The sequence below is a fragment of the Moschus berezovskii genome, chromosome 24, assembly GCF_049115385.1.
Source record: "Moschus berezovskii isolate FMDL1 chromosome 24, NW_MosBer_1.0, whole genome shotgun sequence".
NCBI lineage: Eukaryota > Metazoa > Chordata > Mammalia > Artiodactyla > Moschidae > Moschus > Moschus berezovskii.
The window spans coordinates 49,719,247-49,744,944 of NC_142483.1; the positions used below are offsets into that span (position 1 = coordinate 49,719,247).

The 25,698-nt window shown below is 48.0% G+C and overlaps 1 protein-coding gene across 1 annotated transcript; it reads right to left on the bottom strand.

Moving 5' to 3' along the window:
• Positions 1-8,091: 8,091 nt before the first annotated feature.
• SLC22A14 (solute carrier family 22 member 14) lies at positions 8,092-21,598 on the bottom strand. The gene is made up of 10 exons (XM_088831698.1): positions 20,736-21,598; positions 19,940-20,043; positions 19,579-19,733; positions 18,470-18,638; positions 13,788-13,908; positions 13,416-13,513; positions 12,937-13,151; positions 11,126-11,234; positions 10,340-10,543; positions 8,092-8,371 (listed from the first exon to the last, which is right to left on the bottom strand). The coding sequence occupies exons 1-10, from the start codon at positions 21,246-21,248 to the stop codon at positions 8,203-8,205; spliced, it is 1,857 nt and encodes a 618-aa protein (XP_088687824.1). The 5' UTR covers positions 21,249-21,598; the 3' UTR covers positions 8,092-8,202.
• Positions 21,599-25,698: the final 4,100 nt, after the last annotated feature.

The window sequence follows — 25,698 nt, forward strand, 5'->3', positions numbered from 1 at the left end:
TACTGCTTTTATCCCTTGGAATCTCAATTTCTCCTATTCCAGGAGATAATTAAACCCTGTCGTTTTGTATACATGAAAGGAAGGTCTGGAAATATATACTTCAAGTTTGTGGTTTGTTTTGTTTTTAATGAGTTTTTCTGTCAAAGACAGACTTAAATATTTATTCGGCTGTACTGGGTCTTAGTTGCAGCAGGCAAACTTTTACTCGTGGCATGTGGGATCTAGTTCCCTGACCAGGGATCAAACTGGGCCCCCTGCATTGGGAGCACAGTGTTTTAGCCATTTTCCACTAGGAAAGCCCCTCTTAAGTTATTAACAATTATCTGTTGGAGTGGGATTTAGAAACTGGTGGTTAGGGAGTGACTTCTGCATTTGAATTTACTCTGTATTGTTGAGCTTTCAACTTTTAGACTAAAAGAATAAAGAAAAAGAAAACAAGCAAACAAAATAGCAGTAACGGGTTGGATCTCAGGCTGCTTAGCACTTTTAACTTATTCTCTTAAATAATTACTGAGTCAAAGAGGAAGTCAAAATACAACACACTGTTTAGAAGCCAGGAAAAGGAAAACATCCTTTTCAGAACTTTGGGGATACACATACTCAAAAGATAAGTGTATATTCTTGAATGCTTTCATTAAGGAGTGAAAAGAGCAACTAAGCCCGTGCACAACTACCGAGCCAGCATTCTACAGCCCATGAGACCATGTATTGCAGCTACTAAAGCCCGCCCACTCTAGAACCTGAGCTCCGCAACAAGAGAAAACTCTGACATGAGAAGCTAGCTCACCGCAACTAGAGTAGCTCCAGCTTGCTACAACTAGAGAAAGCCCGAGTAGCAATGAAGACCCAGCGCAGCCAAAAATAAATTTAAAAAATTTTTTTAAAGAGTGAAAAGAAATTAACGAACGTCATATAGTGAGCAGAGGGACTTCCATGGTAGCTCAGATGGTAAAGAATCCGCCCGCAATGAATGCAGGAGACCCAGGTTCGATCCCTGGGTTGGAAAGGCCCCCTGGAGGAGGACATGGCAACCCACTTCAGTATGCTTGCCTGGAGAATCCCCAAAGACAGAGGAGCCTGGCAGGCTACAGTCCATGGGGTGGCAAAGACTCGGACATGACTGAGCACAGCATACATAGTTAGCAGAATTGTGTATTCCCCAAAGGTACGTTCAAGTTCTAATTCCCAGTACCTGTGAATGTGACCTTATTTGGATATAAGGTCTTTGCAGATGTAATCAAATTTAAATGACTTTGTACTGGGTGAGCCCTAATCCAGTGACTGGTATCCCCATAGGAAAAGAGAAATTTATTAGACATCCACACAGATACACACTCAAGGACTGCTGGCAACTACCCAAAGCTAGAAGAGGCACAGAAAGATTCTTTCCTAGATTCTCCAAAGAGAACACTCAGTTCAGTCACTCGGTTGTGTCCGACTCTTTGCAACCCCATGGACTGCAGTATGCCAGGCTTCCCTGTTCATCACCAACTCCCAGAGCTTACGCAAACTCGTGTCTATTGAGTCAGCGATGCCGTCCAACCATCTCATCCTCTGTCGTCCCCTTCTCCTCCCACATTCAATCATTCCCAGCATCAAGGTCTTTTCAAATGAGTCAGTTCTTTGCATCAGGTGGCCAAAGTACCCCACCATAATCTTAATTTTTGGATTGTAGCCACTAGAACTGTGAAAAAGTAAATCTCCATTTTTAAACCACCCACTTGGTGGTACTTTTATCAGCAGCCCCAGAAAATTAATACACTCCATAAATCAGGGACTCTGAAAGATACACAACCTTTTGATGAACTTCCCTCTATGTATAAAGAAATGCCTGAATTTTGCATAACTGCTGAAGTCCCTATTAAACTGCCCACTTCTCTAAACATTATGTCATGGACAGCTTTTCATGTCTGTAAATATAGAGCTTTAATAAATTGTATTAACTATATAATCTGAACAGCAGCATCTCTTAGTAATGATTTAACGTTTGTTTTTTAAAAAAAATTGGGACTTCCCTGGCAGTCCAGTGGTTAGAATTCCACTCTTCCACTGATCAGGACGTGGGTTCAGTCTTTGGTTGGGGAACTAAGATCCCGTAAGCTTCATGCCCCCGCTCCCCCTCCCCCAAAAAAAATGAAATTTAAAAAAATGTATTTATTTGGCTGTGCCAGGTCTTAGCTGCAGCACACAGGGTCCTCATTCTGCGTTGCAGCAGGTGGGATCTTTAGCTGCAGCATGCGAACTCTCAGTTGCAGCAGATGGGATCTAGTTTCCTAACCAGGGATCAAACCTGGGCCGCCTCCCGTTGGGAGCATGGAATCTTAGCCACCAGATCACCAGGGAAATCCCCTCAAAAAGTATTTCCACAAATTGTATATTTTTAATGTAACAAAGCTGCAGTGAACATCCTTGTGCACACCTATCTTCGTATCTCCTCCTTTGGGTAAGTCAGGGGAGGATTCCTGAGTCAAAGTGGGAAAGGGAAAATGAAGTCGCTCAGTCGTGTCTGACTCTTTGCGACCCCATGGACTGTAGTCCACCAGGCTTCTCAGTCCATGGGATTCTCCAGGCAAGAGTGCTGGAGTGGGTTGCCATTTCCTTCTCCAGGGGATCTTCCCGACCCAGGGATTGAACCCGGGTCTCCCACATTGTAGGCAGATGCTTTACCCTCTGAGCCACCAGGGAAGCCCAAAGGCTTCCTGTCAAAGGGTAGACAGAGTCAAAACATCAATATTTGTACATCTTACCAAACTCCCCTCCAGAAATGCTGCACGACGCACCCTTCTAACTGCAGCCAGGTGAGCACCCTGCTCTCTGCTCCTACATTACTCTGCCTTCTGCTAATCTCTCTTTTTTAACATCCTCATTGATATATAAGTCACATACCACACAATCTATTTAGAGTACTCAATCAGTGGTTTTGAGTGCGTTCACAGAATTGTACAGCCATTGCCCCAAGCAATTTTAGGACACTTTCATAAGCCCCCCAAAAATCCCATTGTTCATTCTTTCCTATTCTCTCCAGACACTGGCAACCACTAATCTACTTTGCCTATTTAGGACATTTAAGTTAAATAGAATCATACAACCGAGAAGGCAATGGCACCCCACTCCATTACTCTTGCCTGGAAAATCCCATGGATGGAGGAGCCTGGTGGGCTGCAGTCCATGGGGTCGCTACGAGTCGGATGCAACTGAGCAACTTCACTTTCACTTCTCACTTTCCTGCATTGGAGAAGGAAATGGCAACCCACTCCAGTGTTCTTGCCTGGAGAATCCCAGGGACAGGGGAGCCTGGTGGGCTGCCATCTGTGGGGTCGCACAGAGTCGGAAACGACTGAAGTGACTAAGCAGCAGCAGCAGCAGAATCATACAACCTCTGTGGCCTCTTGTGACTGGTTTACTACACTCAGCATACTTTTTCAAGACTCATGCACACTGTAGTGAAGCTGAGCCTCCTAAAACAGAGTTTCCTTACCTGGTTTATGATTAACCTCTCTATCTAAACCATTATTCCTTTTCTTGTCCCCTCTGAGCTTGATCCTGTGCTCACTGAACATTAATCAACTAGAGGTATCCAATGACTAAGACAGCTACTGTTGACAACATGGAAACATCATCTATGTATTAAAGTTGCTATTGTAGATATCTAATGTACAAATTCAACTTACAGCTCCAGGGCAAGATGAGCTCACAGGCCCCTGAGCCATAGACCGTCTTGATGACAGAACTGGAAACTGGAAAACTCATGACTCCTTGAAACTATGATTTTTAAAATATCACGGAAATGATACAGGACAATGACTAATCTCAGCTTCTTTGTTCTTCCCTTTTAAAAACACCTCCAACTCAAAGTTGGAGTGGATCGGAAATGTGTCCCCCACTCCCTTTCTTGGCACTCCGCAATAAACCATGACTTTGCTGCTAACATCCACTGTCAGAGTTTGGCCTTCTACACTGCAGACACAGGAGCCCTTTGCTGAGTAACAGTAGTGCGTGTAAGTACTTCATTACTTTTTTGGGCCAGAAAACATTCTACTGTATGGATATATCACCCTACAGCCACCAGGGTGACCCTTGTGGAAGGCAAAACTGATTCCATGTCCACTGCCTAAAAGCCGGCAGAAGCTCCTCACTGCCCTCAGGATAAAGACACAGCCTGACCTCGGCCTACGGGCGTGCCCACACCTCAGCTCCAACAACCCACATTTCAAGCCCTCAACAGCCTTATCTGGCTAGTGGCTAGCTTATGGCCTGTTAAAATATACAATGCCAAACTCTAGGTAATATTAGCCATTGACTAGATATCCCAGAGTACACTCAAACTCATGTCCACAGAGTCGGTGATGCCATCCAGCCATCTCATTCTCTGTCGTCCCCTTCTCCTCCCGCCCCCAACCTTTCCCAGCATCAGAGTCTTTTCCAGTGAGTCAACTCGTCGCATGAGGTGGCCAAAGTATTGCAGTTTCAGCTTTAGCATCAGTCCCTCCAATGAACATCCAGGATTGATCTCCTCTAGAATGGACTGGTTGGATCTCCTTGCAGTATAAGGGACTCTCAAGAGTCTTCTCCAACACCACAGTTCAAAAGCATCGATTCTTTGGCGATCAGCCTTCTTCACAGTCCAACTCTCACATCCATACATGACCACGGGAAAAACCATTGCCTTGACTAGACGGACCTTGGTTGGCAAAGTAATGTCTCTGCTTTTTAATATACTATCAAGGTTGGTCATAACTTTCCTTCCAAGGAGCAAGCGTCTTTTAATTTCATGGCTGCAATCAGCATCTGCAGTGATTTTGGAGCCCAAAAAAATAAAGTCTGACACTGTTTCCACTGTTTTTCCATCTATTTCCCATGAAGTGATGGGACCAGATGCCATGATCTTTGTTTTCTGAATGTTGAGCTTCAAGCCAACCTTTTCACTCTCCTCTTTCACTTTCATCAAGAGGCTTTTGAGTTCCTCTTCACTTTCTGCCATAAGGGTAGTGTCATCTGCATATCTGAGGTTATTGATATTTCTCCCGGCAATCTTGATTCCAGCTTCTGCTTCTTCCAGCCCAGCGTTCCTCATGATGTACTCTGCATATAAGTTAAATAAGCAAGGTGACAATATACAACCTTGACGTACACCTTTTCCTATTTGGAACCAGTCTGTTGTTCCATGTCCAGTTCTAACAGTTGCTTCCTGACCTGCATACAGGTTTCTCAAGAGGCAGGTCAGGTGGTCTGGGATTCCCATCTCTTTCAGAATGTTCCACAGTTTATTGTGATCGGCACAGTCAAAGGCTTTGGCATAGTCAATAAAGCAGAAATAGATGTTTTTCTAAAACTCTCATGCTTTCTCCATGATCCAGCGATTGTTGGCAATTTGATCTCTGGTGCCTCTGCCTTTTCTAAAACCTGCTTGAACATCTGGGAGTTCACGGTTTACATACTGCTGAAACCTGGCTTGGAGAATTTTGAGCATGACTTTACTAGCGTGTGAGATGAGTGCAATTGTGCGGTAGTTTGAGCATTCTTTGGCATTGCCTTTCTTTCTCTTCCAGTCCTGTGGCCACTGCTGAGTTTTCCAAATCTGCTGGCATATTGAGTGCAGCACTTTCACAGCATCATCTTTCAAGACTTGAAATAGCTCAACTGGAATTCCATCACCTCCACTAGCTTTGTTCGTAGTGATGCTTTCTAAGACCCACTTGACTTCACATTCCAAGATGTCTGGCTCTAGGTCAGTGATCACATCATCATGACTATCTTGGTCGCGAAGATCTTTTTTGTACAGTTCTTCTGTGTATTCCTGCCACCTCTTCTTAATATCTTCTGCTTCTGTTAGGTCCATACCATTTCTGTCCTTTATCAACCCCATCTTTGCATGAAATGTTCCCTTGGAATCTCTAATTTTCTTGAAGAGATCTCTTGTTTTTCCTATTCTGTTGTTTTCCTCTATTTCTTTGCATTGATCACTGAGGAAGTCTTTCTTATCTCTCCTTGCTATTCTTTGGAACTCTGCATTCAGATGCTTATATCTTTCCTTTTCTCCTTTGCTTTTCGCTTCTCTTCTTTTCACAGCTATTTGTAAGGCCTCCTCAGACAGCCATTTCGCTCTTTTGCATTTCTTTTCCATGGGGATGGTCTTGGTCCCTGTCTCCTGTACAATGTCACGAACCTCCGTCCAGAGTTCATCAGGCACTCTATCAATCAGATCTAGTCCCTTAAATCTATTTCTCACTTCCACTGTATAATCATAAGGGATTTGATTGAGGTCATATCTGAATGGTCTAGTGGTTTTCCCTACTTTCTTCAATTTTGATAGGGAGGCCTGGCGTGCTGTGATTCATGGGGTCGCGGAGAGTCGGACACGACTGAGCGACTGAACTGAACTGAACTGAGATATATAAATGGGCTTCCCTAATGGTTCAGAAGTAAAGAATCTGCCTGCAATGTAGGAGACACGGATTCGATCCCTGGGTCGGGAATATTCCCTGGAGAAGGAAATGACAATGCACTGGAGTATTCTTGCCTGGGAAATCTTATCACACAGAGGAGCCTGGTGGGCTACAGTCTATGGGGTCGCAAAAGAGTCAGACACTACTTAACAACTAAACAACAACAGATAAGCAAACTAGGTCCTATCTGCAAGTGATTGACAAATCCTGGCCACCTAAGGAATATCTAAGTGAGGCAGGGGTGTTCCAGATCTTCTGCCAGTCACATCTATGGCCACCAGCTCTTTCGACTCTGCACCATCAGTTTTCTCTGTCCGGACCCATGTCTTCTTCCTGTTCCCTGCAGCACTGGCTGAATCCTTCCAGCAAAGTAATGTGAGATGAGGCGTTTAAACAGAGCTAATGTGTGGGCCATCACAGCTCACAGACAGGCCTCTCCCAGTAGGAGCAAGGGAGGCCTTTAAATATCCTGTCGTCCTGTAAGCAGAAACTTCACGAGATTTTTTTCCTGGGCCTTTCAAACCCCTTTGGAGGCAATCCTGGAAAACTGGGTAAAGAACAGAGAAATCAGAAAATGATCTTTATACATTTAGAATGGATACACAACTAGGTCCTAGTGTATAGCTCAGGAAGCTACATCCAACATCCTGGGATAAACCATAATGGAGAAAAACATTAAAAAAAAAAAAAAGAATGTGTATACGTGTATAACTGAGTTACTTTGCTCTACAGCAGAAGTTAGCACCACATTGTACATAAATCAACTACACTTCAACTAAAAAAAAAAGAAAGAAAATGGTATTTTAAGATGGGAGTTCTGGACACCAGCTTCTTACTGTCCTGAAGTCTGGGTGCCCTGCTCTCCAGCCCCTGCCCAGGAGACCCTGAGGATCCATGAAGACACTCTCCTTCCTTCTCACAGAATCTCTGGGGAGTTAGCACCTCCCTGAAAAGTGATAATGATGTTCCAAATAAACTCCTCTCCCAGGGAGGAGAAAGAGAGTGGAGCCCAGGGCCTGACCCAAATGTTTCTAGGTCTGACCAGTAGATAAGGAATCCTGGGCCCTGCCTGGAGGAGCCCCTACACTGACTGGGAAGGCAGACTCACATCCAGGGCAGCCAGGACTGTGAGCTGGGGTTTGAGGATTATCCTAAGGGTGGTGGAGGTCAGAGGTCAGTCGGGATGGAATCATCAGGGAAGACACAGCCCTCCCCTCTCCACAGGATGACAGTGAGACAGGTAATCCCCAAGAGGTGCTTATTTGGGAAAAGCAAAGGAAAGATGGTGTGAGAAAGCCTTGTGTGCAAGGGAGACTTTCTCGTCATTCCTTCACATCCCACCCCTCCCGTGACAGGTGCACACAGGGGCAGGCCTGTGGAATCTGTCCCCAGCCTGCACCTGAAGCAGGAAGCCCACCCACACTAGTGGACACAACCCACCCCCACACCCCAATCAGATGACTCCTCACTGTCCCCAGAGGTCAGCAGAGACATCAAGGACCACTCTCCTCCAGGCTTGGGCCCCTGGGTCCTCTGGACACAGTGAATTTTGACCTAGTCATCTCAAGTAAAACATGGTACCTTTATTGGGAACGAATCATATGCTAGCTCCCTGAGAGGTGGGGCCATGTCTAAATCTCCAGGGCTGACCTCGGAGCAGGACTGACCCTGCCCCCCAAGTTGGAATAGGCCTAGAATTCACAGCCCCATATCCAGCCCCTCAGCTCCCATCTGAGATCATCCGGGGGCCTGATCCTCAGTCCTCCTCTTTGTCTAGTGTTTCTTCTTTAGGTTGCAAAGACGTGCTGGAGAGCCCATCTTGGTCTATGCTTGTCAACCTGGCGTTGAGAATGGTGTTCTTAGCCACTTCCTCCGTCATGTCGTCACTCAACATGTCCTCACTCGAGAGTTCCTCGCTTATGCTCCTGAAGAAATCATTGGAAAAAAAAGTCTGAGCTGCATCCTTTTAGGAGCTGAGAAAACAGGCCAGGCCTGGCTCTGCATTCCTGAGAGGTGGGCCTTTCCCATGCCTTGGTGGGTCCCCAGCCAAGCTTCTCCATGAGCCTAGGAGGGGGTCCTCGCCTCCAGAATCAGGCCTGTTACGTCTCCCAACCCTAGTCAGACCCTTCACTCTTCTGCATCTTTGGGAGGCTGTTTACCATCTTCATCACTGGCATTTACTGAGCACTTGTCTTGTGCCACTGTGCCAACCACTCTATTATTTACTTATTTAATTTTGTTTTTTGGCCTCACCGCACGGCTTGTGGGATTTTAGTTCCCCGACCAGGGATGGAAGCCCCGGTCCTTGGCAGTGAGATCACAGACTCCCAACTACTGGAATGGCAGGGACTTCCCACCAACCACTTCCTTTGGGCTTAACCTTCCAAATTCCTATGAGAAAGGAAGGCTAGGTTCTATGTCTTTACCTCTCCATGCCTCAGTTTTCTCATCTGTAGAATGAGGGATACTGACGGGACCTACCTGTCACTACTGCATGTGGTGATTTTTAGGACAAAGGTGGAAAGGCATGCAACTAGAACAGGCCCTGACACATGGGAAATGCTCCATACACATTAGCTTTTGTTATTATTACGTTATCATCCCATGTTGCAAATACTGAATCTGAGAGGTCATAGGTAACCTCCCTGCGCACATGCTAGCAAGTGTTAGCAGGGATAGAGATCCAGGCTCTCTGGTTTGGCTCCGGAGCCTGTGCTTTTAGTCACCGTGCTGTCCCCCTGCTGCATGCCACTCCCCCTCTCTACAACAGACCAAACACCTATTCATCCTTCAAAGCCCTACTCAAATATCCCTTCTTCTGGGAAGCCTGTCCCAAATCCCTAAACTAAAGCTCCTCCCTCCTGGGGTTCCTATAGGTCCTGTATATTCCTGTGTCAGAGTCCATTGGTGAAAACTGTTTGCATATCTGTCTCCCTTGCTCAAGCCTGGGAACCTCTTACCTCTGACAGCCCAGCTCTGGTACCATGCCTAGCTCAGGGGCTGTCAGTGAGAGTTTGAAAAAGGAGGCAAGGGAAGTAGGATGACGGTGGGAGAAGGACTGAGGAAGCCAATGGCAGAGGCCCCTATGCTATGAGCAGAGGGCACTGGAAGACATCAAGCAGCCTCTGCCCCTCCCCGTTGCTCAGGTCCAGGGAGAGAGTTGTGGGCTCTGCTGGCCTAAATCCTAGAAGAAGTGTTTCTACCAATCCTGACAAGCCTTTTCCAAGGGCACTTAAGAGACCAGAGACCAGAGAGTCCATGAAGCAGTTGGGTGGAGCCCATTTCCCAAGTGGGGTCCTGGGCTACTGGGGCCAAGAGACCAGAGTCATAAATCAAGATGGGTCCCTTTGGTGACTTCCCTGGCTGTCCACTGGTTAAGAAACCACGCTTCCACTGCAGGGTGCATGGGTTCAATGCCTGGTCAACGAACTAAGATCATCCATGCTGCGTGGTGGTATGGTCAAAAAAAAAAATCATAATAAAAGACTGGGTCCTTTTAAAGGAACTGGGAGTTCAGAAAGGAATGGAGAAGTACTCAGAAAGCTGATTCCAAGCCAGTCCCCTGTGCCCTGGGAGGGGAGGAAGCCTAGAGCATCGCCACAGACATCCACCCCAGTGTAGACAGACATCAGGGGATGAGGAAAGAAGAAGGCCTGGCCCACGCTGGGTCAGGAGAGCCAGACAGGATGGGAGCTGGCAGAGGCTGGGCTGGACCAAGGAAGGTGGCAGCATCCAGGAGAGCGAGGGAGTCTGCTGTGAGCACAGAGTAGCCTTTGTATCATAGGTCTTCCGGCAGTGGGGCGGGGGTGGATAGAGTCTGACATGCTCTCATGGCCAACAGCTTGAAAACCAGGCCCTGTTCTGGCCAGAGCCCAGAAGCCACGCACACCCACCTTGTATGTGGGGTAATGTGCTCCAGGCTATCAGGCAGGGGCTGATCTTGCGTTTCTGGCATGCTCGAGCAGTAGAATAGAGCCACGAAGGCTGAGAGGCAACAGAGAATGATGAGCAGGAAGGCAACGTTCTGGCTGACGAGCATCAACGAAGATATGCCTCCAGCCGCCCAGGCCAGAGACATGAGACCTAGGCCTGTTGCCCTGGAAGGGGAGGTGAGAGTTCATTTGGAGGCTTTTGGGGCCCAGCGACTGGACTGGGTGGGAAAAGCAGCTTCCCCAAATCCCACAACCTCATTTCTACCCTGGCCAACTCACTGGGCAACCTTGGAGAATTTAGTTCCTTGTCAGTGCAAGGTAGGTGATAATTTTTTATGGAGCCAGGAGTGGGAGAATTATAGGGCTCACACAGCATAGTGTGGGTGGGGAGGGGGACACCACGGCCATCATCAAGGGATCATCTGGAGAAGGGCCTGAACCCAGAGTGGCCCAGACACAGTCTAGGAGTCGGTGCCAATCAGGGGCTGGAGTCAGACAGCCACATCCAAACCCCACTTCTGCCACCTGCTGTGTCTGACCTTGAGCCAGTGCCCTCACCGCTCCGATTTCAGGTCTGAATTAGGCTTGATGATGGTGTCAGCGGGATATTTTGGGTGAGAGTTAAACGGAGTAACCCATGTAAATTGCCCGGTGAATGAATGCCCAATCTCAGCTGCTGTTAGTCATTCTATTGTTGCCCACCCCTGGCCATACCCCGCCCCCACCATCACCCACCAGGCGCCCTACCTGATGACAGTGGGGAGGAGCTCAGAAGTGTAGATGTAGAACATGGTGATGGAGGCGGCCAGGCTGAACTCTCCAAGCAGGGTTATCAAGACCACGAGCGATTTCAACCCTGTGGCCAGACAAAGAAGCCACCTGAGTCTGTGGCCACTCTTCCCTCGGGACAGGCGAGGGAGGCCTGCCCACTGGCCCTCCCTCAATCCCCCTCAGAAGGCATCTGGACAGTCCACCCCTACCACCTGGTCAGCTGGCCAGCAGGCTCAGAGGAGGGTCGGTCTGCTAGAGGGAATAAGTACATCAGCAGGGAGAGCTGGTCAGTGGAGTAGGACCCCTGTGGGCTCTCAGGCCATCATCTGCTGTGTGGACTCAGCTCCTGCATCCCTGCCTCCAGGCTCTCTGTGATCTTCCACATGTTCACCCAGATCCACCTTCCCCTGCCCCACCGCCTGCTCCTTCTGGAGCATCCATTCAGCCCCAGGCCGGCACCTTGTGTGCCTGGCTGCCTGCTCAGGCCTCTCCCCACTTCCTCATTGTCTGCCAGGTAGAGAGGGGGCAAGGGGGAATTTAGTCCCTGGGGCCTGAATGGCTAGACATTCCAGGATGCCCAACTCTGAGGAGCCAGATTATATATTAGAAGAGTCAGAAATTATCTTGGGAAACCCCATTCCTCAGGTCTAGGGGAGTTGAACCCCCGGCTCACTGACCTGGAGCCAGGAGTTCCAGCTCCTGCCCTGCTAGCCTCTGCGGGACCCTGCCCTAGGCCTCCTCCCCGTGCCCAACTCCGGGTCTGCCTTCACTTGGCCCTGGGATGAAATTGGAGACCTAGTTTTATTTACTGGGGATTTTCCTCCTAGTTTGTCTAGTTTCAGACAGTTCTGCTTAACTCATTATAGACCCACATTTTTAAAAAACCACTGGACAATAGAAACTGAATAATGGCTTTGTTTCTTTCGCTTTGTTTTAGCCAGTCAACACTCCCACCAGCAGGAGAGGGAGAGAAAGGGTCCAGGTCCAGACACACAAAATTGCAGCCCCTAGGGAGAGTAAGGGAGCACCATGAGGCAGATCCTGGACACAGCCTCCGCAACCCTGGCCCCAGAGGCTGAGGGGGCTCCTGTGGTAGCCATTCTGATCGGGTGAATGAACGCTGACATCTTAATGTCTGCATCCTCAGCCCTGGCATATTCTTCCAGCCTTGTGACCTGGGGCATAGGCACTGTTCTAGGACTCTTTGCAATTTTGAAAATATTGGGAGTCCACCCTCCCGTTTCCTTCCCTGGTTCTGAATTGACAGGGCACGGGGCGTGGGGCTCCCCAGGAATGAGTGGCCTCCATGCAAGAATTGTTCCTGCGAGTTGGGCCCAGTGTTATGCTCAATCTTCAGTGTGCAGTTGAGTTTTTCCTGGTGAGGCTACAGATGACACAGGGCTGGCAGTTGAAGACTACGTCTACTGCCTCTGTTCCCATTTGATTACTGATGTGGGTAGGACTCGAGGGGAAGAAGGCTGCCTGCTCTCCTGCCCAAGGATGATTGCTCTGAATAGCACCTCTTCCCCTCCCAGGGCCCTGGGACTTTCCAGTGCCCTGTCCTGGGAGGCCCCTCTTCACCCATGAGGGCAGTGCTCTAGAGAATGGTCCCTTCTCAGGAAGTGCTAGGGCCACTATAGGGCTGGCGGGCTGTGGTTGCAAGAGGCTGACTCCCAGGGTGTTGTGTTGGCTGGAGAGGGGCAAGAGGCACGACGTAGGGATTCAAGGAAGCTAGAAAGTTGGCGGTGCCATCAGGGAGGCAGAAAGAGGGGTTGCGGAGGCTGTACCTGATGGGAGCATAAGGCTAAGGAAGCACATGATGGCGCCTTGAAACAAAGTCACAATCAGTGTCTGTCTCCTCTTCAACTGCTCGATGAGAAAGATGCAGCAGAGCCGGGCGGGCACCTCCATCATGCCAGGAATCACTTGTGAGAGGTGGATGTTCACACCCAATTCCTTTATCTTGAGGCCCAGCATGTAATAGTTGCAACCGACAGCAAACCTGGGATTCATTACCGGAAGAGAGAGATACTCCGAGAAAGACACACAGACAGCCAGGGCCAGGAATAAAGACAGGCAGAGGAGAGCGTGGCAGGGTGGCCATGGAGGACAGGAACAAACCCAGAGATCTGGGTTCTGCGGGCTGCACATCTCAGCAAGGTTCTCAGGCCTTGCTCCCCCACCGGCCTCCCAACATCTATTCTCTCCCTGGATCCCTGAACTGCAAGCCCATGTGCAGTCCCTGCCACCAGCCCTGGGTGCTCACCATACACTGCACATCACCAAGGTCAACTTGCGGAGGTACTTGTTGCTATAGAAGTCCAGTATAGAGACAGAAGCCACCTTCTTTCCGGGTAGTTGCAACTGCAGGGCAAGCAGGACCAGCCACAGGCAGGGCCAAGGCCCTAGCTTGCTCCCCGCCAGCAGGACTCACGAGGTCCCCTGCCCTCTGCCTCCCAGGACCAGCCTGGCCTCTGCCTTTTCCCTGGCAGGGTTCCATTTTGCTGTCACTATTCTCCTTGAGCAGTGGGCTGGGGACACCCTCCAGGCCGAGGTCCCACCTGAAAGGATGAGGAGGGAAGAGGCCCCTACGTAGCCCCCCTGCCCGGGCCCCAACTCCAGGCCAGAGGCCTCTTACCTTATCCAGCAGACTTAAAGGAATGGTCTTTTTGTTCACACCAGCTGCATAGCACAGCATTTGCTTGGCCTCCTCCAGCTTCCCTTTCATTATCAGCCACCGTGGGGACTCTGGGAGAATCCTGCATGGCCCATTCCTCTCTTACCCATCACTCCAAGATGCCCCGCAGACCCAAGTTGGCCCCATCCCAGCCTCAGCTGTGGCCATTCTGTTCCAGCATGAGGTGACTCAGACGTTGGAGGCTTTGAAGGTGACCATCATCCTCGGACTCCCCACCCCTGCCCAAGCCATTCACAGTATCCACCACTGCTCAGTGACACCCCGGCCACTGGCTGCTTCTGCACCACAGCTTCTGTCCCCTTCAGCCACCTCTAACAGCTATTTTCTATCTTAGGGGTTGTCCCCAAATGCCCAGACATATTGAGGCCACTTCCCTCTGTGTCCACATCCTCTGTCCACAGCCTCGTTCTCGTAGTTGGGGATTCTCCTGTTTCCTATCTTCTAATAGCCTGGAGAGTATGGGAGGCAGGACCCCCGTTTTGACCACAGGGTCCAGCCCCTGCCTGGGTGAATGGAGGTCTCTACTCTGGCCCACTTCCTCCTTGTCACATCTCCATTGCCTTTGACCTCAAAATAACCGTAGGTCCTTGGTTCTTCCTAATCCTTCCAAGTTGAAGGACCTACACAGATTAACATTTAAAGCACTTCTTAAGTGTCCTTATTTTATCAGTCTATTAATCCTCTGCCTAAACCCAGATCGAGTATGACTATTCCCATTTTATTCTCAGCCTCAGGGCCTAGTGGCTTGCCCAAACTCACAGAGGGGGAGCTAGTATGAACCTCAGTCCCCTGGAAAGGCACTCTTAACAAAACTTTGCCATCAGCCCCTGCTGATTTCTTGTAACTGTCCCTCTTCCTGCCCCAGCCTGGACTCTGTGGCTGGTCACTGTACACACATACCCAGGACTCTAGAGACAACTTCATCCCCTCTACCTGCTCCTGCTCCTGTTCCCCCTCCAGCCCCCCAAGGGGCCAGCAACCAGTCACCCTGTTATCCTCCTCCATTCTAAGGCTACAAAACTGTCCTCATTACACTGGGATGTCTCCAAAAAGATGGGAGGTTGACCACATGCCTACTGAAAAAGAGGAGTGAGGGACTGCCTTGGTGGTCCAGTGGCTAAAGTTCCATGCTCCCAATGCTCGGGTTTGAACCCTCGTAAGGGAACTAGTTGCTCAGTCGTGTCCAAATCTTTATGAGCCCATGTACTGTAGCCCACCAGGCTCCTCTGTACATGGGATTCTCCAGGCAAGAATACCAGAGTGGTTGCCATTTCCTTCTCCAGGGGATCTTCCTGACCCAGGTAGGGATCTTCCTGACCCAGGTATCGAGCCTGATCCCACATGCTGCAACTAAGAGTTTGCATGCCACAAGGAAAATGGAAGATCCTGCAGGCTGCAACTAAGGGCTGGCACAATCAGATAAATTAATACTAAATAATGTTTTTTAAAAAGGAGTGAAAAAAGATACCAACCCTCAAGCAGGAGAGATGGGAAGAAACATTTAGCAAGTACATGAAGCCCAGAAGTGGACAAAGTGGGCCGACTGGGTAGGCAATGCCCGTGCCGCACAGCTGGAGTAGCGAGAGGTCAGAGAACCTTGCTCCTGGCTTCAGAGGACCCTGGAGACCCCAGTCCTCAGATATGGAGTTCAGTTCAGTTCAGTTGCTCAGTCGTGTCCGACTCTCCGCGACCCCATGAATCACAGCACGCCAGGCCTCCCTGTCCATCACCAACTCCCGGAGTACACTCAAACTCATGTCCACAGAGTCGGTGATGCCATCCAGCCATCTCATTCTCCGTCGTCCCCTTCTCCTCCTGCCCCCAAACTTTCCCAGCATCAGAGTCTTTTCCAGTGAGTCAACTCGTCGCATGAGGTGGCCAAAGTATTGCAGTTTCAGCTTTAGCATCAGTCCCTCCAATGAACATCCAGGATTGATCTCCTTTAGAATGGACTGGATGGATCTCCTTGCAGTATAAGGGACTCTCAAGAGTCTTCTCCAACACCACAGTTCAAAAGCATCGATTCTTCGGCGATCAGCTTTCTTCATAGTCCAACTCTCACATCCATACATGACCACGGGAAAAACCATTGCCTTGACTAGACGGACCTTGGTTGGCAAAGTAATGTCTCTGCTTTTTAATACACTATCAAGGTTGGTCATAACTTTCCTTCCAAGGAGCAAGCGTCTTTTAATTTCATGGCTGCAATCAGCATCTGCAGTGATTTTGGAGCCCAAAAAAATAAAGTCTGACACTGTTTCCACTGTTTTCCCATCTATTTCCCATGAAGTAATGGGACCAGATGCCATGATCTTTGTTTTCTGAATGTTGAGCTTCAAGCCAACCTTTTCACTCTCCTCTTTCACTTTCATCAAGAGGCCTTTGAGTTCCTCTTCACTTTCTGCCATAAGGGTGGTGTCATCTGCATATCTGAGGTTATTGATATTTCTCCCAGCAATCTTGATTCCAGCTTCTGCTTCTTCCAGCCCAGCATTCCTCATGATGTACTCTGCATATAAGTTAAATAAGCAAGGTGACAATATACAACCTTGACGTACACCTTTTCCTATTTGGAACCAGTCGGTTGTTCCATGTCCAGTTCTGACTGTTGCTTCCTGACCTGCATACAGGTTTCTCAAGAGGCAGGTCAGGTGGTCTGGGATTCCCATCTCCTTCAGTATGTTCCACAGTTTATTGTGATCCACACAGTCAAAGGCCTTGGCATAGTCAATGAAGCAGAAATAGATGTTTTTCTGAAACCCTCTTGCTTTCTCCATGATCCAGCGGATGTTGGCAATTTGATCTCTGGTGCCTCTGCCTTTTCTAAAACCTGCTTGAACATCTGGGAGTTCACGGTTTACATACTGCTGAAGCCTGGCTTGGAGAATTTTGAGCATGACTTTACTAGCGTGTGAGATGAGGAGTAGTTGGCACTGAAACCATAGGAGAGGCTGAAACTGAGGAGGACCCTGTGAGGATCCTGGGTATGGAGACCTTTCTGTGCCCCCCGTTTCTTGTTTGTAGGGAACAGACCCCAACCTCCATGAGTGTCCCTGAATTCCAATGGACTAATCAGGGAAGGGAGGGGATGCAGAGACGAGCAAGGAGCAGCCAAGAAACAGCAGTGCAGATTTGAGGCAGGGTCCTGGCTCAGCCTCAAGGGACGTAACAGTTATCTTTTGAGTTCTTTATAGAACCCCCAATAAATGGAAGCTGTCAGCATTCTTCATTCCAAAGAAGACTACCTAAGGCCCAATTAAAGGAACCAGAGAAGCTCATCAAACGATTACTGAGGACTTCCTTGGTGGTCCTATGGCTACGACTCTGTACTCCCAATTCAGGGGGCTGGGTTTGACTCCTGGTCAGGGATCCCACATGCCACAACTAAAAATATCCCATGTGCTGCAACAGATTTGGCACAGCCAAATACATAAAACAAACAAACATATATATATATGTATATATATTTAATATTACCTGAAACCAGATTAGAGGAGTATAGGTCCTGCACATAGCCTAATCTTATCAGCAACTCCAGCCTTGAACCATTACTGTAAAACTCCTCATTGAATCCTCTCAGGTTGGGACACAGTTTCTGGGGCAGGAGCCTGCTTGTCCCCGCTTTTGTCAAAGCAATAAGGCTTATTCTTTTCTTTTTCACTCAAAACTGTGTCTCTAAGATTTGATTTGACATTGGTTTACAGAGGCTGTTTTCAGCATCAAGGCCGAGGAAAAAGGGAAATGAAATGAAAAAATGAAATCAGAGAAAAAGGAAGAATCGAATACAACGTGGAACTTTTTTACCTGAAATTTCAGCTGAATTCCTAAAGCTGGTAAGAATGTCTGATAACCTCACCTTCTAAAGAGAGGTGTTACCAACTTCAGGACAGCACTTATTAAACAAACAAACAAAAACCCGGCCCAGTGGCCATCTTCCTCTGCCAACTAGAAAGGCTAGAAATTTCCTGTTCGTGGAAGTGAGAGTCTTGAATCTCTTCCCCTCCCCATGTTGCTCATCTACTCATGAAAGGCACAGTCTTCAAGTCATCCACTCAAGCCTGATGAAAGGCACAGTGTTCAAGTCATCCACTCAAGCCTGATGAAAGGCACAGTCTTGGAGAAAGGGAGTCTGTCCTTACATTCTGTGGCAAGATCATCATTGCTTCAAACAGAACTGCCAAACCCTTAACACGGTGATTTCAGTTTACTCCCTCTCTGCCTTCTCTTCTGTTCCTCTCCTTTTGCCACCTGGATGACTCTATTTTTTCAGTGCCTCCTCACTCCTTAACCTCCTCTGGCTCCACAGAAGCCACCTCAAGGTCACCAAGACCAACAGATGCTTCTCACCTGTCTTGCCTTCAACTCTGACCATTCCCTAATCCTTAAACTCTTGCCTTTCAACATTCTTTTCTTCTGGTTTTCTGACCACCTCTCTGACATCTCCTTGAGGATCTCCTCTGATGGCATTAATGCTGGGGTTCCAGAGGCTCTGCCCTTGTCTCTCTCTCTCATACACTTTCTCCCAGGGAAAATCTCATGCACTCCAACCCTTCACGGACTCCCCACCCTCCTAGTCTCCAGCCCATCAGACCCATCATTGTGCATGTCCAGTATTTGCTTACCAGATATAGCAGATGAGGGGGAATATAGGTGTTCCGCCCACCAGAAACAGCAGCCGCCAGTGGGGAAGGCTGTAGGCAAGTCCTGTCAGGAAAATGACTCCCATGCCGAAAAAGCAGTGTCCCAGGATGAAGGCGTGGGCCCGGTGCATGCCCATTAGCCACTCAGTGACTATGCAGAGGACAAAATCATCATCAATTCAGGGTTCACAAGGCTGCCCGTGCACCCAGCCTTCTGAGATGCCCCAGCTCTGCTCAGGTTCTGCCGTTCTCCTGCCTGCTTGGGAGGCAGCACTTTACAGAGAGTGCCTCAGTGTCCCCAGGGCACATTGCAGGCTCCACGCCTGAGCTCCCAACCACAGAGGTAGCCTCCACTTTGTCCTCAACCTGGCAGTTCCCTCCGAACAACTCCTGCCTGACCACACACCTATCACTGAGAAGCCCTGGTCCCGGGCACAGGACTTCACACGTGGTCTGACACACGCAAGGCGTCACTGTCCTTGTCTTGGCTCTTAGTGCATCAGTGCTTTGGCCACTTAGAGCTCAGCCTCTGGGGAGGACCCAACTCCCTCTGGCTGGGACTCGAAATTTCCCAGTGAGAAGTGGGAGCAGAGTTCCCCAGCAGGTTTCATACAAGGCCATGGCAGCAATAAATGTTTGGGTGCGTGGGAGTTTTGCATCACAGGTTGGGTGGGGGCGGGGCTGGGGGGGCAGAAATCCCAGCTCTTTCATGTAACTACCCTGTGACTCTGAGCAAGTTGGTCAACTTCCCAAGGTTCAGATATCTTCCTCAGCTAAAGGAATAACAGAATATTCCCTGCTGAATAGACAGTTGCCAAGATGAAAGGAGTCAGTACGTGCTTACTAGCTAGCTGGGCTTTCTTAAGAGTTGAATAGGCATAAGCCATGTAGGTGAAGCAAGGAGTGTGAAGGGGGGGATGTGCGGGGTACCAGGGGGATGATGGTGCAATGTGGGCACAGATTTTCTGGCATCCCTCAGCCTCCACTGGCTGCCAGGTTGGGCCACAAGCCTAACTGTCCAGTGGGCTCCCAGCAGGTGTGCCCCGGCTCCACCCACTTCCCAGCGCCCCGCCCCCAGCGCCCCGCCTCACTTAAAGCCGAGCTGCTGATGGTGTAGCCCACCACCGCCTGGGACACGCAAAAGCGGAAGAATATATACTGGTTAAAGCTGCTGACAAAGGCTGTCCCGAAGCCAAAGATGATCAGCTCCAGCAGCGACAGCAGGATGGTGGGGTAGCGGCCCAACCTGCAGGAATGGAAGGGCGCTTGCACCGAGACCATGGATGTCTGCGGGTGGCCCCACTCCGCACTCAGGATCAGATCCTGAGCCGTCCACCCGCCTCTGGAGTGCCCCTACCCTTGCCTCCCTTAAATTGAGACTCATTGGCTCTGAATGACCACGAGAGGAGGGAGGGATGTCCCAGGGCCCAGAGGAAACTCCAAAAGACTTACTTGTCAGTTATGAACCCGAAGAGGAAAGCCCCCGTCAAGAGCCCAGCCAAGAACATGGTATGCACGATTTCCTTGTTTGGTTCCTTGCCACACACCAAGTCAAACTGGGGGTTATATGCAGGGATTGGCCACAGGCCTCCAACCGGGGCTTTCTAGGTCCAGAGACTGAGCCTCCACCCAGGGTGGGCTTTTAGGCCAAAGGGGCCAGGGTCAATGGCAGGTAACTTGTGTGCAGCAAGCCTCAGCTGTGTTACCTCTGCATCCTACCTACATCTCGCAGACTCTAGGAATTAGGCCTGGAGAGAGAGAGACTGAAGACACAGGCCAATAAAGGGGATAGATGGACAGGTAACTGAGCAAAGGCCAGAATCACCAAAGACCCTTTCCCAAATACAGATGCTAGGCTCCAGGCCAGAGAGTCAGATTGGGCAGGCCTATGCTGTGAAAGGGCCAGGTAACAGCTTAGGCTGAGAAACTGTTAAGAGGTACCAGATCAAAGCTGTTCTTTCCCCAATTCTCTTTTGTGATTTCAGAAGGCAAAGCCACAGCTCCAGAAGCAGTTTCCTGGACAGATGGCCCCTACTCCCCAGCCTACTCTAGCTTCCTGGCTAAGATTGGTAAGCCTAGGACTGGGCAGAAGGAATCCTGTTTCTGCCCTGGCCGTGCCTCTGCGGGGTGACCTTGGGCCAAATGCTTCACCTTCGTGGGTCTCAGTTTCCCCCCCACTGTTCAGTGAGGGTGAAGGCACATCTCTGGGGACCTGGGGTAGCTTCAGACAATTCAGGACAAGGCATACCTCATTTATCAGTGACCGCGTCTTGATCTCAGGATAGATCCACCCATTTTGACATGAGTCTGTGTGATTGAGGCCAAATTGGATGATAGAATTCAGATCCCATTCCACAGGCACGTACATGAGGCAGGTCAGGAAACTGCCATTGGGTGCACGGGGCAGGGTCAGATTCATCTGCTCAGCCTCTGTCAGGTTGCTGTCTGCTGCCACTATCCAGCTGGTGTTGCAATAGGGCTTTTGGGGTGTGAACACAAAGGTATCAGCAAACATGAAGAAGGAGGACAGGAAGTTGGGTATGAAGTTGAGGGCCACCAGCCTCCGCTGGAATGTGCCAAACTCCCCCACCACATCCATGATGTTGGCTAATTTATCCTCCTGGGCATCTATGGCCCTCAATCTCTGTAATAGCATATCCAGAGAACAGGAATGGGGGCTTTCTGCTCCGTCATGTTGGTGGAGGTTCCTGGGATGAGGATGGGATTTGAACTCTATCTTGAGGCTGTTTTCCTTTGCCATCTCTGCAAAGAAAGGATGCAGCTCAGTCTTCACTGACACCACTTTTCAGAACACCAGAGGCCAGTGTGGGAGCCACTGACCAGAAAGTGGCCTCTCTGGGTTGAAAACAGTTTGGATCCCAACCTCGATGGCCTCTGTAGTTCCCTTCTCTGTTTTGGAAATTTCTTCATTTGTCCCCCATTGTCCCACCCATTGCTGACATGTAGAGCACTTAAGATTTTTTAATGTGTTAGAAAATGCTCCGTTATCATGAATTCTGTTATCATGAATGGCTAAGTCCTGAGGAGCTCCCCTGAAACTTCCCCACAGTAGAAACTTTGTTTATACACATAGACACACACACACACACACACACAAGCCGAGGCACCACCAGTCTTGCAAAAGATAGGAGAGGTCTCTGGGGATCATTGCTTAAAAAAAAAAAAATTGGCTTAGAAGTGGCCATGAACTGAGGCCAAGGTGGGTGGTGAGAAGCCCTGGCTGCAGAGGTGGGGAACCAGGAATGGTGCCATGGGGTGCCAAATGGTAGGGTATTGGACAGCAGCAGCATGCCGAGCTGGAAAGGCAGGCAAAGGGGAGGAGTGAGGTAGCAAACCTGACTGTAAGGATATTACCTTGGAACAGCAGCAAGGGAATGGGGGGACCTAAACTTAAAACTCTGTTTTGAGCAGAAACCCTCAGCAGGGATGAAGAGATCTTGGGTTGGGGTACCACTTGGCTATCAGCAAAAGTAGATGCAAGTCTACTCGGAAGGAAAGTTTCTCCAAACTAAACTGGCAAGGCTCTCACAGATTAAGATCAAGCCAAGGACTTGAAGCAAATATTATCAAATCCTTGAGAAGTTAAGTCATTCTGAGAGTAGGAGATGGAAGTTACAATTATGGAGACCGACTTACAATCAGAGGCAAATAGCAGACACCCTTGGAGTGAAGACACAACTTCTAAAGTTAAAAACTACTGAATAACAAGTTGTTCAAATAAACACCCTCAGTTCAGTTCAGTTTAGTCGCTCAGTCGTGTCCGACTCTTTGCGCCAGGCCTCCCTGTCCATCACCAACTCCCGGAGTTCACTCAAACTCATGTCCATCGAGTCGGTGATGCCATCCAGCCATCTCATTCTCTGTCGTCCCCTTCTCCTCCTGCTTTCAATCTTTCCCAGCATCAGGGTCTTTTCCAATGAGTTCTTCGCATGAGGTGGCCAAAGTATTGGAGTTTCAGCTTTAGCATCAGTCCTTCCAATGAGCACCCAGGACTGATCTCCTTTAGGATGGACTGGTTGGATCTCCTTGCAGTCCAAGGGACTCTCAAGAGTCTTCTCCAGCACCACAGTTCAAAAGCATCAATTCTTCGGCACTCAGCTTTCTTTATAGTCCAACTCTCACATCCATACATGACTACAGGAAAATCAATAGCTTTGACTAGACAGACCTTTGTCGGCAAAGTAATGTCTCTGCTTTTTAATGTTTTCTAGGTTGATCATAGCTTTGCTTCCAAGGAACAAGTGTCTTTTAATTTCATGGCTGCAGTCACTATCTGCAGTGATTTTGGAGCCTTCCAAAATAAAGTCTGTCACTGTTTCCATTGTTTTACCATCTATTTGCTATGAAGTGATGGGACCAGATGCCATAATCTTAGTTTTCTGAATGTTGAGTTTTAAGGCAACGTTTTCACTCTCCTCTTTCACTTTCATCTAGAGGCTCTTTAGTTCTTCTTCACTTTCTGCCGTAAGGGTAGTCATCTGCATATGTGAGGTTATTGATATTTCTCCCAGTAAACCACTTCAGTATTCTTGCCTGAGAACCCCATGAACAGTATGAAATGGCAAAAAGATATGACACTGAAAGATGAACTCCCCAGGTTAGTAGGTGTCCAATATGCTACTGGAAAAGAGTGAAGAAATAACTCCAGAAAGAATGAAGAGATGGAGCCAAAGCAAAAACAATGCCCAGTTGTGGATGTGACTGCTGATGGAAGTAAAGTCTGATGCTGTAAAGAACAATATTGCATAGGAACCTGGAATGTTAGGTCCATGAATCAAGGTAAATTGGAAGTGGTCAAACAAGAGATAGCAAGGGTGAACATTGACCTTTTAGGAATCAGTGAACTAAAATGGACTGGAATGGGCGAATTTAACTCAGATGACCATTATATCTACTACTGTGGGCAGGAATCCCTTAGAAGAAATGGAGTAGCCATCATGGTCAACAACAGAGAGAAGAGAGATCATGGACAAATGCAGCCTTTTGTTAAGAAACAAAAGATGTGGACATATATTTGGAGAATTTTTTTCACTTTCTTTTTGGAGGAATTTTATACTAAAACTGACCAAATCCTTTCTGTGTAAGATAAAACATTTGAACCACTGAGATCCAAGTTGTGATTTGAAGCTTGTTACATTTTTTCCCTTTTTTCCCAGCCTACTCTCCCAGCTTCATTTGTAGTTACTCTATTCCATCTACAGAGGGTGGTGGTCACTCTGGGTTACCTAACAAAACACTACGAAGTTTCATGTTTACATTCCTGCTCTTCTTCTTAGCTGCTGAGCTTATGTATATCTGCCTGTTACATTTTTATAAGGGTGAAATGTTACCACTACGTTAATTACTGTTATAAATAGCTTTATAATGTTGAAGAATCACTGTTTAAGATTTTTGACTCTTCTTTTCTTTAAAAGAAATAGAAGCTGTTAAGCAACAAGGAAACCGGAAGAGTGAAGAGTATCTTCAATATGTTGACAGGAAATAACAGCCAACCTAAATCTGCTTACTCAACAAAATTATGTCAAGAAGTAGAGCAAAATACAGTTATAGTCAAATGTTGACGCAGCAACGCATCTGATGGCACTTCTAAAGGGTAAGGAGGATGATGCGCTAAATAAAACAAAATGTACATGAAAATGCAAAATCCTTTCATAATACAAAAGTCAAGCAAATGGTTTTGGTGGAAATTGCCAGGCAGCCTAGTGGTTAAGACTCTGAGTGTTCACTGCCAAGAACCTGGGTTCAATCCCTGATCTGGGAACTAACATCCCGAAAGCTCTGTAGTATGGCCAAAAAAAGAGAATAGTTTGGAGCAGGGATATACAGTGTAGCGAAAAAGGAGTTCAGAAACTGTGTAAAAGAGGAACCCATTAATAAATGGGTCTCAAACCATTGGGAAAAAAAATAAAGGATTAGGAGGAAGAAAATTAGGTCAGTCCAACCTGAGATGCAGGGGTGAGCAATCAAATATTCATTGCATTAAATATTAAAAGCTCTGTTCAATTATGGAATTTAAAAAACAAGATAAAATGGTGGGTAGCAATAATATATGTTAGGATAGGTGTGATCAGAACCTGGGTTATCTTAAAATCTTTCTATTGTTTAAGGTACAGGAGAAAGATGCCAAAATTTCAGTTACTTTTTTTTTTTTTCCGACTGTGCTGCCTGGCTTGCAGGATCTTAGTTCCCCAGCCAGGAATCAAACCCATGTTCCCTGTAGTGGAATCGCAGAGTCTTAACCACTGGACTGCCAGAGAAGTGCCTCAAAGTTACATTTGCATTTGATAAAAATTTTAAGGATGACCACTATAATAGTATAGCTAGGAAAGAGTAGTGGAAAAAGACAGACTAAAGGGAAAAACAAAACCCAAACCTCAGTCCAGAAAAAGTGAAGAAAAGAAAAAAGAAATGTAGAAAAAGTGGATTTCAATAAATGTGATTGGAAGAATGAATCAAAGAACATTGATTATCACCGGTTAGTAATGCAGAGACATGGGTTCCATGGGTTCAGTCCCTGGTTGGGGAACCAGGATCCCACATGCTGTGGAGCAATTGAGCCAACATGCCACAACAAACAAGAGACGCCTTCAAGGGCTATAACAAAGACCCCACATGATGCAACTCAGAACTGACACAGCCAAATAAATAAATAATGAAAACCACAAAGTCCAAAAAGAATGGTCATTTTAAAAAGAAAAGATAATTGGTTTCAGCTTTCTAAAAATCAAATATGCTGTTTTTAAACATTTCAGTTCAGTTCCATCACTCAGTTGTGTCCAACTCTTTGTGACCCCATGAACTGCAGCACGCCAGGCCTCCCTGTCCATCACCAACTCCCGGAGTCCACCCAAACCCACGTCCATCGAGTCGGTGATGCCATCCAACCATCTCATCCTCTGTTGTCCCCTTCTCCTCCTGCCCTCAATCTTTCCCAGCATCAGGGTCTTTTCAAATGAGTCAGTTCTCTGAATCAGGTAGCCAAAGTATTAGAATTTCAGCTTCAACATCAATCCTTCCAATGAACACCCAGGACTGATCTCCTTTAGGATGGACTGGTTGGATCTCCTTGCTGTCCAAGGGACTCTCAAGAGTCTTCTCCAACACCACAGTTCAAAAGCATCAATTCTTCGGCACTCAGCTTTCTTTATAGTCCAACTCTCCCATCCATACATGACCACTGGAAAAACAAT